Here is a 17,841-nt window from a genome sequence, read left to right as displayed (position 1 = left end):
GAGGTGATGTGATGCTGACTTGAACCAGATCTTTGCTTGAAGAAGATGACTTTGGCAATGAGGAGAGAATGGTGGCAGAGGTAATTATTAGGAGGCTACTGCCAGTGATTAGACTCTAAACTGGGATGGTTTGTGTGGGAATGAAGAAGAAACTGCAGAAAGATCACCGTGGAACTTGACAGCTGTTTTGGCTGTAGGGAATGAAGAGAGGGAGGAGACCAAGGTGACATGGAAGTCTTAAAATTGGATGGTAACCATTACCATAAACATGACCCTTTTTTTTTGAAAGTCTGTCCTAACACTCTGTGACAACCCTTGGTGCTCATGTAGTGTTTCCACTGGGTTATTAATTATATACCCACTTTTTCCTACTCCATTGTCCCTCCTATTACCCACCTAGAGAGCTGAGAGAACAGCTCTGATTCTTACAATTGTGGCAGTAGTAAGATATAATTAGGAATGAAGAATTATGAAAGACCAAAGAATCTAAATTTGTGTATAGCTTGTATATGAAGAATAATCAGCTGCTGGAAGAATATTAGTGTATATTGGTCAGAATGAATTTAGTAGGTGACACATAAGACGTGTTAGGGAAGGACTTTGGTTGCCAGGGGAATGCTCTTCAGGATGATGCTTGAGCCCTGGTAATGATGGCAAAAGGCAGTTACCCAAAGGAAAATGAAACTGATGGGGCTTGGGGCATATCTGTGAATTTGAGGTTCTTCAAACTTCAGTTTCACCATTTGTAAATTGAGAGGTTTTGACCATATTATCTCAAATTTCATCCAATTTAATAGTGTCTAACTCCATACTGTGGGATTTAATATGGACAAAAATATGTTAATTTCAAAAAAGAGAGAGAGTGGAGGTGGGAGAAGAGGAGAAAACTCAAGTCTCTTCCCATAAGACAAGGTGGAACTATTGCTAGCAATGCTTTTTTGTTGTTGTTTCTGTCCCCCATGATTAAACTATCAACATATATTCAATTGAGATACAGACTTAAGGCATTCAAGACAAATGTGTACCTTAACTTAGAGAATTTGACTAAAATCTTATTTTCCCTGAATTTACATATTCACTTTGAAGATTTATATGTTTCCAATCTTGAGTTTATAACCTCAAAGGATGGGAAGAAAAAAGCAGGGGTTGCTTGAAGAACTGTATAATCTGTCTAATAAATAACACAGGTGGACAGGTACATATCTGGATAGTAGCAGGGTAGTTGAGGCACTTTTGAGACTTTGACATTTCTCACTCTGATTTTACATGACAGGAAATCATGAAGCTTGTCACTGTGCATAGAACAGTTTTCTGTACCCCACTGGGAAAATTAAAGAGAAAATACCAGATAGAGATAGTCCTAGGGTGGACTGATCTCTCTTAAAAAGGCTTCAGTTCTGATATAAGTAATCCCCCTTCTTTTCTTTCTTGTAGGCAGTAAAGATTGATTGGGGTTTGTGTCAGCAGGATGTGATGAAGACATAGTACAAAGATGTAGAAGTGTAGATCCCTGAGGGAATAGATGGATTAAAAGTAGAAAAAGAAGTACACTTATAATAATATATTTGTCCCAACTGATGGAGGGGAGGATGATCTTTAACAGCATTTAGTTGGTGATATTTGAAGACAGTTTTATGAGATCCTGTGACGAAATAATTCTCACTTAAAACTCTTAATGGAATTCTCCCCACCAGTGATACGACCATATTTTTCTTAGTTAAAAGGGATGTGAGCATGCATCATGTACATCATTCAGCTTCTGTTTGTTGTAGGAAATAAATATACAGGTTGTGGCAGAAGGGTTAATTTCAGTTCCTAACAGGCTATTTAAAAAAATATGGTTCTTTCCTAATCACATCTCTTAACTAGCACTACAACATATTTCAACATATTTATAATATAATAATAACTGCTTTCGTGCTGATTGTATGTTATTGTAAGATCTTGAAGCATCTTCTGAATCCTGGAAGATTACTAAATTGTTAGCTGTTACTTTCTTACTTTAATATTGCTTTATTATTCCAGTATTGTTTGTACTCTATGTGGTAGTTTTTATTAACCACTGTATTTTATTAACTAGAGTATACCATTTCCAATGATTCTCAACATCAGAAGTAGAAAACCACATGCAAAAAAAAAAAAAAGAAAGTGTTGGGGTTTTTGAGAAATGGGCATATATTAACAGATTCAGTAAGTTCAATGTTATCTAGAATATTTATAAAGGTGTTCATTAAATTATCTATCAGATGCAACTGAGTTCTAGACTGAGCTGTTTCATTATATGTCATTACTATTAAATGTGACATTTTTCCTGTTGTTCATGTTTTTAAAAGTTTTATGTATCTCAAAAATATGATTATTCATTCTAAAACTTTGAAAAATCTTGAAAGGGCTTATGACATTTTTATATCTGTTCTCACATTTGAGCACTGTGGTAGTGATGTCTGTTCCAAATCTGACTTCGGGAACTTGGGAGTCATCTTCAAAAATGAAGAGACACCCCCTTCACCAAACCTTCATTTTTAATCCTTAATATGTTGTTTTTTTCTTTTGTAAAGAATGTGTTTATAGATTTAAAGTTTCTAATTCTCTTTGAAGAGTTATAGTTGATAAAATAAAAAAGGAGAATCATTCAATTATTTTCTTGTTTGATCTATGAATTTCTCTTATCTGACAGGTATTTTTTTTTCCTTTTTGGTTTTAATAGAACATTCAAATAAAAACTTTGGCAGATGATGTGGTAAGGTGGACTTAGTAGCATGTTATTACCTTACTTATGCATGTTGCCTTTTTATTAAAGTGGGTGGACATTAAAGCATTGATATATGTAAAGATATAAAAAGTCTAGATGTTTACAAAGTACAGTAGAAGGAAGAATTATCAATAGAGTGGCTTTTCTTTTTCTTGATGTAAACATAATCAATTGTATGTGTTCTCAAAATAATTTTGATATTACCATCCTGATATATACCTTAGCCAATTTTTAAAAATCTGTATAAATCTAACTCTGGGAAACACAAATGCTTCCTTTCTCAATAGACATATAAATTGACTCTGAATATGTTAAGCATTAATATTAACAGTAAAGGATATTAATTTAAAATGGAAAGGAAGTTAAGTTCATTATGTTAGAAATGTGGTATTACATTTAAAATCCTCAAATATTTTTGATCTGAGTCTATCATAGTAAAACTTATTAAAAGTTATGGGCTTAAAATTTAAATGTGCCCTTTTATAGCTAAACTTTTAAAATGGGGTATTTTAAGTATTTTTTCATTGTGAAATTACCTGTCTACAAATAATGTAGAATATCGTTCATGATTTAAGGAAGTGAAAGTATGTGGCTTAACTTTATTTTCTTATCAAGATATAGCTGAAAGCAAAAGCCAATTTTCTAGATCGAAGTGAAGGGCACAGTGGAAGATCAAATATATATGTAAATAATGCTACTCAGTAAAAAAGCCAGCACTGCAAAAGTAAATATTAAGTGATATGAAGGGAAAGGAACAGAGATATGTTGATTTAATGGTCGATTGCATATTTAAATGCTTTTGTGTCCACCATATCTTTTAGTGGAATTTGACTCTTGGTTATATACTCAGCTTATTTGGGATTGCTTAATGTTTTTTCTTGAGTTGTTTGAGTTATATCACATATCTAATCTAACTTAATTTTCCTCAAAGACATTCAAATTTAAAAGAAAATATGAAAATATAGAAGGTGATACGAAGAAATGAATCTTTATGTGAACACTGGTCTAGGAACCAGGGACTCGTGAATTTAGCGAGTCACTTTTTCTCTGAAACGAGAGAGTCGGCCTAGATGATTTTTCAAGTTTCTTCCCAGCTCTAAAATATTATGATTTACATAATCTCTTTGTAAGCAACCATGTACTAAGATCATTTTTGGAATCCTAAATAAGCTGCTTAAAACTGCTCATATTTCTTTCAAAGTACACCTTTTAGAAAAAAAGTGTTCTTTGAATCACAATAAAAAGTATGTTCTTTTAATGGGGTTCAACAGAAGTCGACATAATTGTGGTAAGAACTTCTGTGATGCTTTTTGTACTGTTGAAGTGATTTATAAGGACTTGGTAATGTGGCAGTGACGAGGCACTGTCCTGATATCTAACATATCTGCTTGTTTAATGTGAGCTGACAGTATGCATGCATGTGCTTCCTAACAGAAACCAGAATAAAACTGAGTTGTATTCAGTTTTATGGTCATTACTAATTTTTGATGTCCAGTGTTCTGTGGTTTAAAACAGAATGGCCTATTTACATGCAAGTGGAGTCGTTAACTCACTTTATGTGAAATCACAAGCTAATCATTAGAGATTGTACGCGGAATCAATGGTTCCAAGTCAATATCCATAAAGTAGCAAGTTCTTCATAGTAGTATTTGTAGGAATAAGATATTTCTGTTTATGTTATATTTCCAGGGCAAAAAGGTAATGTTTTTAATTTTGTTGTGCTTCCTTGTTGGTCCCACTTTTTAGGGAAGAAAAAGGTGTGTGTAATAATAATAATAGTAATAGTAACAACAACAATAGTAATAAATAGTAGCTAAGTACACAAAACATATAACTTACTTAAATCCCACAATAACTGTTTCTTTCTTGCTTTCTCTGTCTCCCCTTCCTCCTTCCCTCCTTCCTTCCTCCTACATACATTAACTTGTTATCCCTATTTTAGAGATGAGGAAACAGTCATAGAGAGACCAAGTAATTTGCACAGGGTAACTGACCTAGTAAATTGCAGATTCAAATCTAGGTAGTCTGGCTCCAGAGTCCATGCTCTTAACCATTATATTCTACTACTACACTGCCAAAGTATTCATAAATACTTGTCACAAATATTTTGGCGCTTTGAAGAAGAGAAACATTACTATAATTTCCCCCTTAGAATTGGATATTCTTTTCTTTTCTTTGTTTTTTTTTTCTCATAGTTTGAAAGTTGCTGCCAAAGACACGTTCTCTCTCAAACCACCACACGACTTTGAGGCCGGACTTTTCTGACCTAGTTACTGTGCAGAACAGAAATGACAAGGGACTAAGTTTTACTTTTGAGGAATACTTTTCACTGCCTAGATTTCTGTGGCTGCAGAGCTACTTCAAGGTTTCAAAATCGTACAATCTCTAACTGGAGCTTGCTGCTTAAAATATCATTTTGTCAAAAGACAATAATGATATATATTATCCTAAGTGCTATTTTGATGTTTCAGTTCTTCATGTTCGTTCGTGATTCTTGATCTCTTCCTTAGGGTTTCTTGTTTTTATCTGTTTGCAGCGTGACCGAATTACGAGTTTTAGAAAATCTACTGTCAAAAAAGAAAAACCTCTTATCCAACATCCTATTGATTCTCAAGTTGCGATGAGTGAGTTTCCAGCAGCTCAGCCATTATATGATGAACGATCTTTGAATTTGTCCGAAAAGGAAGTACTGGATCTCTTTGAAAAAATGATGGTAAGTTAGACCCCCTGATTTTCTTGTAATTTTAAAATGTATGAACCCAGAATAGCACTGGGTTCTAAGTAGGGCTGTTTGTATGGACTGTGTTTATATCACATAAAGGGGAGACCAGAAACTTGTTGATACAACAGAACTGTTTTCGAAAGCATCTGTCTTTTTGAGCTATAATATGTCTGTCTCTTCCACTATGAGCTCCTAAAAGCGGGGGCTGTCTTACTTATTTTTATTCTCTAGTATTCAGTGGTCTGTGGCACAGTGAATCAATTTTTTAACTACCTAACTTGTGTATCTGTTTCTATAAAGCAAAACAGGCCTAAGTCCACTTTTCTGAAAACAATATAAGGTATCTTGTTAGGTATATGAAATAGAGTTGGAAGGACAGAGTGTAAACAAAACCAAACAAAACAAAACAGTAGAGGGGAGAGAAGAATGAATTCCTCCAAGTTTGTTCTATTATCAACAGTCATACCATCTATATTTTCTAGCACACTTCTTATATTTTATAGCTTGTGATCTAGACTATTTCTTATATTAGATAATAAATATAATACTTTGATTATTCAGCAGTTTATACCAAGAGAGGGGAGAGATGAGGCATTGGACCATCTTGGATTGGTTTGCTTGATCAGAGAAGTGGAGATCCTGATTCATGATTCATTAATTTCTAATTCTGTCCCACTTATCATGGCAGATTTTTTTGTGTGTGTGAATCTCTATTCATTTTGAATTAAGGTCCACAAGAGTTTCAAAGGTCTCCTTACCCATACCAAAAGAAGAGGTTAAGATTACTGGAAATCTAGACCCTTCTACTCTGCCCATTATGGAACATCTTGTTACCACCCTGCCCCCAACCCCACTAGTAATTGAAAGTCGTTGAGTGAATACAAATTCCCTTTATCTTTAAACTTTTCCTTTAATGTTCCTTCTGTCTAGCCAGAGCTGACATCCAGCTTTTCCCTTGTCACAAGTCCTGACATTCCCACTCTCTTCAGCCTTTCCTCCTAGTCCTATGGTATACCCTCTTTCCTGATGCTCCTTCTATGACAAATTCTTTGAACCATCTTTCAACAACCCTTTCTCTTGTAAACTCTATTATCTGCTGACCAGCCATGATGATGATAGCATCTGGCTATCCTTTTGACCCTTCCCTTGCTATTCATTTTGGTGATTTCAGCTATTACACTGATAACCTTGCCATCGCATTGTTGCCCTTAGTTCCTTGGTTTCCTGAACTCTGACCTTTGCATCCATGTATGTAGCTAATTATAGACATAACTACACCTTGGACTGTGTCACTCTTTGGAATGATTCCACCTCTGAGATCTTTAGCTCTGAAACTCTTCTCGGAAGCTAAACAACCTATATTACCTGTTCCAGGCCCTTAATTTTACAGGGCATGTTTGTGTACTGGTTAAGAGCTTGGACTTTGGGGTCATTCAGCCTTGAGGCTGAGTTCTGGCTCTGCCATTAATCACATTACCCTGTGAAGGTGATACATCCCCTCTACACTTTATTTTCCATAACTGTAACAAAGGCATAAGAGGGTCTACCTCATATGGTTATTTTTAGGATTAGAGGAGATGATATTCCTAGAATGTGCCTGGCATAAAACTTTCTGTAAAAATAATTTTATAAATGTTTGTTGCATTTCCTTCCTTTAGCAAATAAAGCTCTGTTCTTTCTTCAGTTGCCCCTCAATTTGCAACTCGGTTGTCTTATCTTAATCACCCCAAACCAACAACGACAGAAGCAAACATTCTTTGACATTAATCAAACTTTTAAATCTTATTTTAAACTCTTCTTCTCTTTACTCAGACTTCACTCAAATGATAATTACTCCTTTAATCAGCTGACCAATCGGTTACTAATTTTTGCAGTAGTGAAATAGTTCTTTTAGTTTATCAGTGGTATTGCCACCCTCCAGTTCACTTTAGCTCAACACTTACGGGCCTTCTTCCACACCATTCATTTTCTCAGTCACTTCTAATTGCTTTCCAAATCCCATTGGTTCTGCTTTTTTTTTTTTTTTGCAGTATGCGGGCCTCTCACTGCTGTGGCCTCTCCCGTTGTGGAGCACAGGCTCCGGACGCGCAGGCTCAGCGGCCATGGCTCACGGGCCCAGCCGCTTCGCGGCATGTGGGATCTTCCCGGACCAGGGCATGAACCTGTGTCCCCTGCATCGGCAGGCGGACTCTCAACCACTGCACCACCAGGGAAGCTCTGGTTCTGCTTTTGCAATGACTTTTACATCTGTTTCCTCAGTTGCCCTCCAGATGCTCTTGCCCTGCTTTAGGCAGTAGCCCTCTCTGGCTTTTTCTCGTGGGCTACGAAAGTAGCCTCCTATCTGGTCTTCCTCCTGTCCTCTAGGTTTTGCCTCTTCTAATCCAGTGGTGGTCTATTCATGATTCTGAAACAGATTCCTTTTCCAAAGCCCCAAGTAGGCCCTTCTGTTTTCACACAGTCATCTTCTATTTCCCTACTCCATTCCCTCCACTGTGCTTCTAGATGACTATTTCACACCTTTACTTTGCTGCTCAATCCTCAGAACTCTTACCCATCTCTATGCTCTGCTGATGAGCTTACTGTGTAATTTACTGAGTAAACTGAAGTGATCAGAAGAGAACTTCCACAGACTCTCACCACCACATCTACCTAAGTTTGAGTATCTGCAGTCTTGCTACCTATCACCACCATAGATGAAGTTTTCATCTTCCAGTCCTTCCATTTGTGTACAAGGTTCCATTCCTTTAGACCTACTTACTCAAGGACATTGCTCCAATCATTTTCTCCTCTCTCTTCTGGCCTTCCCAGCAGCATACAAATGTGCTATCTCACTTTACAAGTTTTTCATGACCTTATCTCCCTTGCCTGCTACCACTGTATTTTTACTCTCCTTTGAAGGAAGACACCTCCTAATAATTTTGTTTATATTCACTGCTTCTGATTTCTCTTGTCTTAACTTTCTGTCTTAAAACTCACTCTAGCTAGGCTTCCATCCCACCATTCCATCAAAATGGCTCTTATCAGTGTCACCAGAGATCTTTATGCTGCTGAGTCCCATGTTCAGTTTTCAGTTCTCATCTTAACTGACCTATCAGCAGCAGGTGATGCATTTGGTCATAAACCGCCCCCTGCTCCCCCTTTATATGTTTTTCCTCCTATCTCTTTGGCTGCTGCTTTTTAGTCTTCTTTGCTGATTCCTTTTCATGTCCTCAACCTTTAAATGTTGGAGAGGCCCAGGGATCCATCCTTGGACATGTTCTCTTCTCTAGCTACACTATCTTCTTTTGTGATTGCAACCAGCACTGTGGCTTCACATTCCACTGGTATGCTCACAATTCTCAAATTTATCTACAGCTTAGTGCTTGTGTCTGAACTCTAGACTCTCATAATCAAACTTCATAATTGACATCTCTCTCTGATTGGTCAGTAGACTTCTCAAAAGTAACATATCCAAAACCAAACTGTTGATATTCCCCTCCAAACCTGCTCCTCCCAGTATCTCCCCCTTCTCAGTTGATGGTATATCCGTCTGTCCAGTTAGTCAGGCCTAAAACTTTGGAATTGTCTTTGTCTACTCTCTCTTTCTCACATTCTACATTCAATTGACTAGGAAACCCATGCACTCTTCCTTCAAAGCACGGTACTTACAAGAGCTGACCATTTCTTACTGCCTTCACTGGTCCCATACTGGTTGAAGCCTCACCCAGGCTGCTACAATAGTGGTAGGACTATTAGGACTAACACAGTTCCTCATTGGTCTCCCTGCTTCCACCATGACCCTCTGCAGTATATTCTCAACACAGAAACATTACCCTTTTAAAACCTGAACAGGCTTCCCTGGTGGCGCAGTGGTTGAGAGTCTGCCTGCCGATGCAGGGGACACGGGTTCGTGCCCCGGTCTGGGAAGATCCCACATGCCGCGGAGCGGCTGGGCCCATGAGCCATGGCCACTGGGCCTGCGCGTCTGGAGCCTGTGCTCCGCAACGGGAAGAGGCCACAACAGTGAGAGGCCCACGTACCACAAAAAAAAAAAAAAAAAAACCTGAACAATGTCATGTCACTTGGGTTCTCAAATCTCTACTATGGCTTCTTATTTCCCTTAGGGTACAAAAGCCAGTATCCGTATAAGAGCCTGTAAGGCCCTGTATGATCTGATCCCCACTTTACCTCTTTGATATCTTCCTCTACTATCCTCTTCATTAGCTTCAGTGACACACACATGACTTTTACATGATGATAGCTGTAAGCAAAAATTATTCCTGGCACTTATATATTTTTTTCAATTTGTGTACAGCATTTACTATGTTTTCAAACCTTTTACAATGTTTCCGTTTTGTGGTTTCAATTTTAATTCTAATGTTTCCTCAACAAATTACCACTTTCCTCTTTAAATGTGTTATGTTTTTAAAAAGATTTGCTTGTGGATTCATAAATGTGACTTAAAGAAAGGTACAACTTGGTGCCACATTTTCCCTAATGAGAATTTTTCCTTCCATGGGAATGTTGGAAAAGGAAATCAGACAATTATGATTTGCTTAAAAGTAACAACAAAAGATCAATAAAAAACTTTTTAAGGGTTGTATCTCTTCTTTGAGAGAAGTCTACTTGTACATTGAACTTTTTGAATTTTCTTTATTATCTTTAGTTTGTCTGTAATCAGGTTAAGTGAACAAGTTATTTTACGAATTTTCACAGCTTTCATTTACTGTGCACCCTTGGGCCCAGCATGTAACTGAACAGTTTACATGTATTATTTCAGCTGATCTTTGTGACAGTGCTGCAAAGTAGGCAACATAGTTATACTCCATTTTTCAGATAAGGAATTTAAAGCTTAGAGAGAGGCTAAAGAAATTGGTTCTGTAACTTGCCTTAGCTAATAAGGGGCTGAGCTCAAACTTAAATTTAGGTACATAAAATCTAAAAAATTGGCATTTTGGTAATCTCTATCTTTAATAATATTTCATTTAAGCTAAATGTAAAATTAATACACATTTTTTGCACTCATACTGAGTGGAAGTAGAAGGCAACTCTGAGGTACATTGCCTCGCAGGTAAAGCGAGATGGATGGATTGTTTCCTATTGATGACAGAAGGTTGTCTTTTTCCAAGTTATTGCTTTTTACAGAGCATCGATTGAAAAGAAAGAGGCCCACAATTTAGTTTTGGAAAACTGTTCAAATGCCATCTTCATAGTTGATTGGGAGAAGACACTTAAGTCGTCAGAAGTTGATTTCCAGATATGAAATTTCCCTTTTTTATTTCATTCTTTGTAGGTGTCCTTCCATGTACAAATTATGTAATAGATGTACTTGTCCTACTTGATGGCTATTATGACAAGCTTGTCTCTCTTGATTCTCATCCTTCATTGTGCTATTCCTGTTTTCAGACTTTTTACACTTTAGAGTACTACAAATGTTTAGACCATTGGGCGTAAACACCTTGTATGTGTTTTAAGATAGCATACCTTGAGGAGTGAAACATTTAAAATAATTACATAAAATAGCACAACATTATAGACAGTAACAGGGTATGAGACGCTTGACAAGAAACATATTACGTTAAAATTGCTAATATAATTTATTATTTGGAATTTCTGGGGGCTGATATATTTTGGTGAAACTTTTGGTGAAAGCTTAAGTAATGAAAGGCAATATTCAAATAAATCCTCTATTACTCTGATAATTGAAACCCTTGTTATGTCTGAGGATCATATTTGTCAACAGAAGTTCTCCCTGTACAGGTTTGTAGATGTAGATAATAGGGCAATGTTGGGCTCAATCTGAAATTACTACAGATTTTTTAAAAAGTATTAATTCTTTTATTTGATTACTGTAACTTTAACTACTAATAGCTCATTTTAAACATCACTTGACACTTTATAGCCAAGTAAAATCCTGGGATGAGTCCAGTTAACTGAAAGATCTGAATGGTTAGGTTTTACTTTACTAGTGAGTTAGTAGATTACTAACGTTCCATTGACACTGACATCTGTTCTACGCATTGATATGCCACTTTTCATATTGTGGCTGCTCAAGGAAACAGTATAGACAGATCTTCTGAGTAACGGTATCCATGGCTATTGCTGACAGATGTAAAGTTCTAAATTTGAAACTTTTAGATGATTGCTTTTTTCATGGAGTGCACGCTATTTATTATCAGTGTGTCTTCAGTAGTTTGTAAAACTGGATTTTGTACTTGGAGTGTAGTCATTGCCTATTAATTGAAAATTAGAAAGTGGTTCTTTTATTAAAACTTTCAGGAGTGGAAAAAAATACCCTCACTCGTTTTTATATGATTTTTATAATTACCTGCATGGGGGTAAACTATACTTGCTCTTTAAGATTCCTGTTCCCCTTTTCTGCCCAGTCGTGTTTTCAAATCTTCCACAAGTGGGTAAAGGTAGTAGGACCAAGACAACAATACTGCTACCACATTTTGGGGAGGGTAACTTTAAAAGATGACTGAACTATCGTAATATTACATATCGTCTTTAACCCCAAATTCAAATTTGAATGAGGTTCATATTTATCATCTTTTTCATGTTAATCAGAGACATTTTGTATTGTCTCTAATTAAGACTGGTGAAATATCTTCTCCCTTACACTTTAAATATAAGGAAATTAATAATGCTGCAATTGAATAACTATTCAACCTGTTAAGGTATCATAGCCTTTGAGCTTACTGAGAATAACTGAACTGGTCTTTGTACATTGAGAATACTGCTTAAGGACTATTAAATGTTTAATAGCGATAGCTCATTTTTGAATAATGCAATTAGAGCAAGGAGAGAAATGTGTCTGGACACTGTCCATTTCCTTTTGAATATTATTTCCCTTTTGTATGCAACTGTTCTAAAACTGTTTTTTTTTTTTTTTTTGCTTAGGGGATAGGGGATTTCCATTTTAAGCTTAAAAAAATAAACATACAGAGATGTCTTGGAAGTTCAAGTTGGAATTTAATTTCTTTTACCTAGTACAGGATCTATTGAGTGGAAATCCAGCTGGTGTTGGTCACATTAGAGTCCTACAGATATGTCAATAAGGACTGTGTTTTAATATAGGTAATTAAATAGTTTGATTGTATACAAAAGATGAGGCTAGTGATGATTAATGATTTATGGTTAATTTCTAGGCACACCTCATTTCAACTTCCGTTATTAAAGGCAATGTTTAATATATGATTCCACATGCAAATGTGATGTTTTATACTTTGTTTCTGTTCAGCAATTTACATTAATATATTTTGCATTTTGGGCATAATTTAATGATTGTACAGTCATATGCAATAAATATTAAATTATCTGCCCCATATTCCATCTGGTAGAACTCATAAATAATCCCAAAGCTTTTCATTTTGTTCTCTCACTTTTGCCTTTCATCAGTTTTGAGAGCCTGTTTGACTTTGAACCCCAGGTGCTGTCCTTGTTTTCCCCTGACTGCTGTCATGGGTTTCTTCCTCACCCAACATCAGTCTTTTAGGAGTTGGTTAGCTTGGATGAGAACCTTTTAGTGCTCTCAGCATAAGTACTTTTAATTAAAGGTTAAGTTACTGTAAAATAAGTTATTGGTAACATAGGTCTTAAAATCTATAATAAGGCATGGAAATAATTTTCAGGAATGTCTAGATCCTTAGAAATTATCTAGATAGCCTACTTTCCATTTTTTACATTTATATTTCCAATATCCTTACTGTGTATCATTGGACTGAGAGAACACCGGCATCATTTCTAGTCATTTTATTTTCTTACACACACGCCCAAGTAAAGCATATAAAGGAGGAGCAAAACTTACCCTGTAAACAGGTCTCAAAGTTAGCTAAGTCTGGGTCACTTTTAAATTTCCTTCCCAAATATAATTCTCACCAAAAGTTCACAAATGAGGGAGTAGTAAGATAGAAGTCCCAGGAAGAGGAATTACGGGAACTAGGTTTGGAAATTTACTCTGATTGTAGCTGATAAACTTCACAATTCACTGATTCTGTTCTTGATTTGTACATAGAAATGTTTCCTAAGGTATTTTTTCTGTTTGAAAAGTTCCACTAGTGTTTTATGCCATGAAGGCATTTTCACGACTGTGTATTGTTATGTGCAGTGTGCCAGGTCATGTGCTACATGCTGCAGGTACACAGATAAATCCAGTTCCTCACTTGCCCCCAGAGAGCTCAGAATTTAGTCAGGGAGGTAAGCAAGTAAACACAGGATTTCCATAGTAGTAGGACAGCTGTGAATAGGCTACTGTGAGTACTTAAGCCAGCACAGGCGCTCAGGGAGGAAACAGAGAAGATCTGAATATACTACGAAACCCAGTGTCACTTCTGAATTTTCAGTCTTTATTTTTTTTGACATTAAAGTGTTCTCAAAGTTTGAATGACTTAGTTCATCAAGGTCCAGTGCCTTCTATATGCCAGGTACTGTTCTAAGTTCTGAGGAGAGAGAGAGAGAGAGAGAGAGAGAGAGAGCGAGCGAGCAACTCAAGGAAAATCCCTGCTGTCAAGGATAGAGGTGATATAGCAGAACGTAAGGTGTAATTGTGGGAAAAAAAAAAAAAAAGAAAAGCAAAGACATATTTCTGTGTCATGGAGAAGTTTATTTGACAACTCTCTACTGAATGCCAGATACTTTGTTAGGTGCAGGGGAGCATAAAGATGACAAAGACACTATCCCTGCCTCTAGGTTTTTATTTTGTATGACTCCCAAGGTAAGAATAGCTTTTATATTTTTAAATGGTTGCAGAAAATCAAAAGAAGACTGTTTCAGGGCACATGAAAATCTGAAATTCAGTGTTCATAAATGCAATTTTGTTGAATGCAGCCACAGCCATTTGTTTACATATTGTTGATGGCTCATTTTACACTGTAACTGCAGAGTTGGGTAGTTGTGACAAAGACCCTGTGACCTGCAAAGCCTAAAACGTTTAGTGTCTGGCCCTTTACAGTAAAAGTGTCAACCTCTGGACTAGTGTAGTAGTCTCTAAACTTTCTGATTTCCTATCCCATTAGAAATATATATATATATATATATATATATATATATATATATATATATATATATATTCAGCAAGTAACACCAATATGTTTTATTTATAAAATATATACATATATGTATGTACTAATACTATGTATAAAATGCAGACATAGAAAAGAATGAGAAAAACATGCAATGAACAAGATTTTAAAATGATTTAAAATGAGTTTATTTATTAATGGCACAAAAGCCTTTGCTGTCGCGATTAATAACTTTTTAGTGAGAGCAATGTCAGTGTGTCATTATTTTTTATGTCTTGTTTTAAAAAAGAGACTAATTAGAAGGTTTCGTTCCGAGTCCATTTTATTTTGATATTTGGTTTAATGTCTGTTATAGTTGAAACATAAATCTGACAACGATGCATGGGTCCAAGTGGAACGAGAACATCATTAGCAACACTTATTAAATCATAGTATTAACTTTGCTCAGTCCAATCCATGAATCAAGCAAAAGTTTCCTGCTGAGCCACGGCTAGTAAATTTCCATCTCCCTTGATGACGGTCAGTTGTTCTTGGAACTAATCTGGTGTTGCGTTTTTATATTTGTGAATAAATTGGTTCAAAATGGGCTTTAAAAAACGGGCTTCACTAGATGTCATCAGGGACATGGGCTTTTTGCATTTTTCCTTCCACATACTTAATGTGTAGACCCTCGCCCCCATGTTTGTCTACTCATATCCACTGCAGACATTGTACCTAATACCCGGAAGAAGAAAGAAGAGGTGAGTCATGCAAGAGTGAAGGAGACCCACCTGGCAGTTGGGTCTGCCAGTGTGTGGCTTTTTCAATGAAGTTCATTTGAAAAGCAGTTACTTTCTCACCAGTTGTTAACTCTTAAGGGATTACTCGTCCTTTTGTGAATGAAAAATGCCCAAGTCATGTGAAATTTCAGAAGTTTTAAAATACTTTGTCATGAGATAGCTGGAGATCTATCTGTAAGATACATGTTTTCATACTCACTTCCTGTATCATTTTAAAATATTGTAAATATTTACAGTATTTGAAATATCTTGCTTTTATAAACAACAACAAAAAACACCTACATTCTTGACTCTGCATACCACTGTGTGTATTTTGATTTCAACTTCTTTCTTGCAATGGTTTGAATTTTATATGTGGGCTAACCTTCCTTACTCAGGAATGCTTCCCACTTACAGTTTTTTTCATAAAACATCCTTTTTAAATAAATCACTTATTTTGACAGTATGTTTTCTCTGTTACATTGTTCCATTAGCAACTCAAAGAAAAGTAGTTTTTATATTTCATTATTGGAACAATCTAGCAAATAATATAAGCTGAGTTGTTTAAAAGAAAAAAAAAACAGCTGTATTTTCATTCAGCTGTATGATAAACCTCCCGCACTGAGTAATTTTTCTAATACTTGTTTTAGCAAATTTTCAGCAATGATTTCTATGTGTCTTCTGACAGTATTTGCTGACAAAGGAATGTGTTTTCATTTACTGCCATGTTGTTTTGCATGTATTATTTCAGCTGCTTCTACCAAGTGTTCCCCCAGTGTCATGGGAACTTGTGTCTTTTGCTATTAAAGAAAGAAAACATGCAAAAGAGTCTTCTAAGCATGTGTCATTAAGTTTACAAAATTTCGCTAAGTACTGGATTGCGTATCACATGATTCTAATTATTGCTGAGAAAATTGAAAAAGCTTTCCTCATGGTCTAGATGTTTGGATTTTAAATGGTCTGCAAGTTTGAGGTAGCTTTATACTATCATTAGCTAATATTTTTAAGGTGCAGTATGCACATAAAATGAGAGTCATCAGTGATGATTGATATACATGCATATTTCAGATAGTTACCTTACTAATTTTTAATCTTGTGGGACCAGCTTCTTATCAGCCTTATATTTTTATTACTTTTATCTTATGATATGATTGATGAAAGTCTCAGACCTATGAGTAGGAGATATAACAGTCTAGTGTTTTCTTGTTCCCCCTACTTGCATTATTGGTATTATCTTATTATCCTCAATCTGTTGTCTTTGCAAGAATCTTTTAAAGCTACTTTTCTATTTTGTTGTTGTTGTTTTGAGGCTAGACTTGGTTAAAACTAGGTAAAATAGCCTGTAAGTCCACTTAACCAGGTACTTGTAAACTGCAGTACGTTGCAGTACACTGACAGTGAAAAAATATGCATTGTGAATACCCCACTCTTCCCTTGAGATACCTCATGTACCATTTGGACCTATGGATCCAGTGAGGGCTTCAGTGTTAATCTCATGTTAAATATTGAAGCTTATTTTCTTGTATTTTGAAGAAACATCAATATTTCACAAAGCACAGTTGATCCTTTATGTAATCTTTGGACTCTGGACACTGGTTCCATGTTGAGCTCAGGATTAAGGATTATGGGAGAGTGAAACTAATATTTGGGTTTCCTAATAGCTAAATAGATGTTCTGAGTTTACCTTCTTGATGGTGAAGAGGTATATGTAGGTGTTCATAGTTGTAGTTTCCTCCAATAGGCCCTGAAAGTAGAAATAGCTGAAGACTTTTTGTGTAGTACTCAGTAACATTCACTTAATTTCACGCTTGCTTGCCCCGGCTTTTGGCTTCATACCATTTGTAGAGATAATGTATTTGGACAATTGTTTTTCCCCTTTAACTTTGTTTTCCATGTAAACTTCTATATGTTATGCCGCTATATTCTATACAAGTAAACTTAACTGGATCATTTGAAGACATGAGGTAGTTAATTAATACCAGGTACAATTGGCTGTTTATTTACTTATGTAGAAAATTCCTGATGCTTTTATTGGAATTTTAAAAAGAAATGTTCTGTCCTTTCTAGTTCTAGTAGAGGAATTATCTATGGAGCATATCTTTATATGAACGTTTCTTTAGAAGAGAATAAAGAAATAAATGTAAAAATCCATTAATTTATAATCTTAAAATAATCAAAGATAACTATAATTGCTGTTCATGCTAGAGTATATTTTTAGGTACTAGGGTATCATTAGTTTATTCTCTTCAGGGGTACAGTTCCCCTCGAGATAGAAGTTAAAGAATACTTGAATAATTATTATTGAGAAGCAGAAGGAAGAGGGCAAGCATTTGATGGTGAAGTCAAGTTCAGATTTACAAACAGTGAGTGGAAAATCCAGCCTTAAACTGGGATCAGTGCATGTTGCAGAAACAGAAACAGTTACTTTATAGAAAATATATAGACATTTTTAGCAACTGTATAGAAAGAAGGAGCAAGTATTACTTCTTATAGAGGAGGAAAAGATGTAAAAACATAAAGGGTTGACATTTACCTTTCATAAAACAAGTGAGGAAAACAGTAGAAGTGTTAGGAAAATAGAAAATGATGTTAGGACACAAGAAAGTT

At 35.8% G+C, this 17,841-nt stretch overlaps 1 protein-coding gene across 1 annotated transcript in view; it reads left to right on the top strand.

The window, feature by feature from the left end:
- DIAPH2 (diaphanous related formin 2) overlaps positions 1 to 17,841 on the top strand; it is an 897,118-nt gene that overhangs the window by 55,363 nt on the left and 823,914 nt on the right. The window contains exons 2-3 of the mRNA XM_081223297.1: positions 2,708 to 2,740; positions 5,289 to 5,465. Of these exons, the coding sequence (XP_081079423.1) occupies positions 2,708 to 2,740; positions 5,289 to 5,465 (210 nt within the window). The remainder of the gene's footprint in view (positions 1 to 2,707; positions 2,741 to 5,288; positions 5,466 to 17,841) is intronic.

This window comes from Mesoplodon bidens (assembly GCF_964165515.1).
Source record: "Mesoplodon bidens genome assembly, chromosome: X".
NCBI classification, from domain to species: domain Eukaryota; kingdom Metazoa; phylum Chordata; class Mammalia; order Artiodactyla; family Ziphiidae; genus Mesoplodon; species Mesoplodon bidens.
Note: the sequence above shows the minus strand (reverse complement) of the source record. Positions and strands in the feature narration are given on the sequence as shown.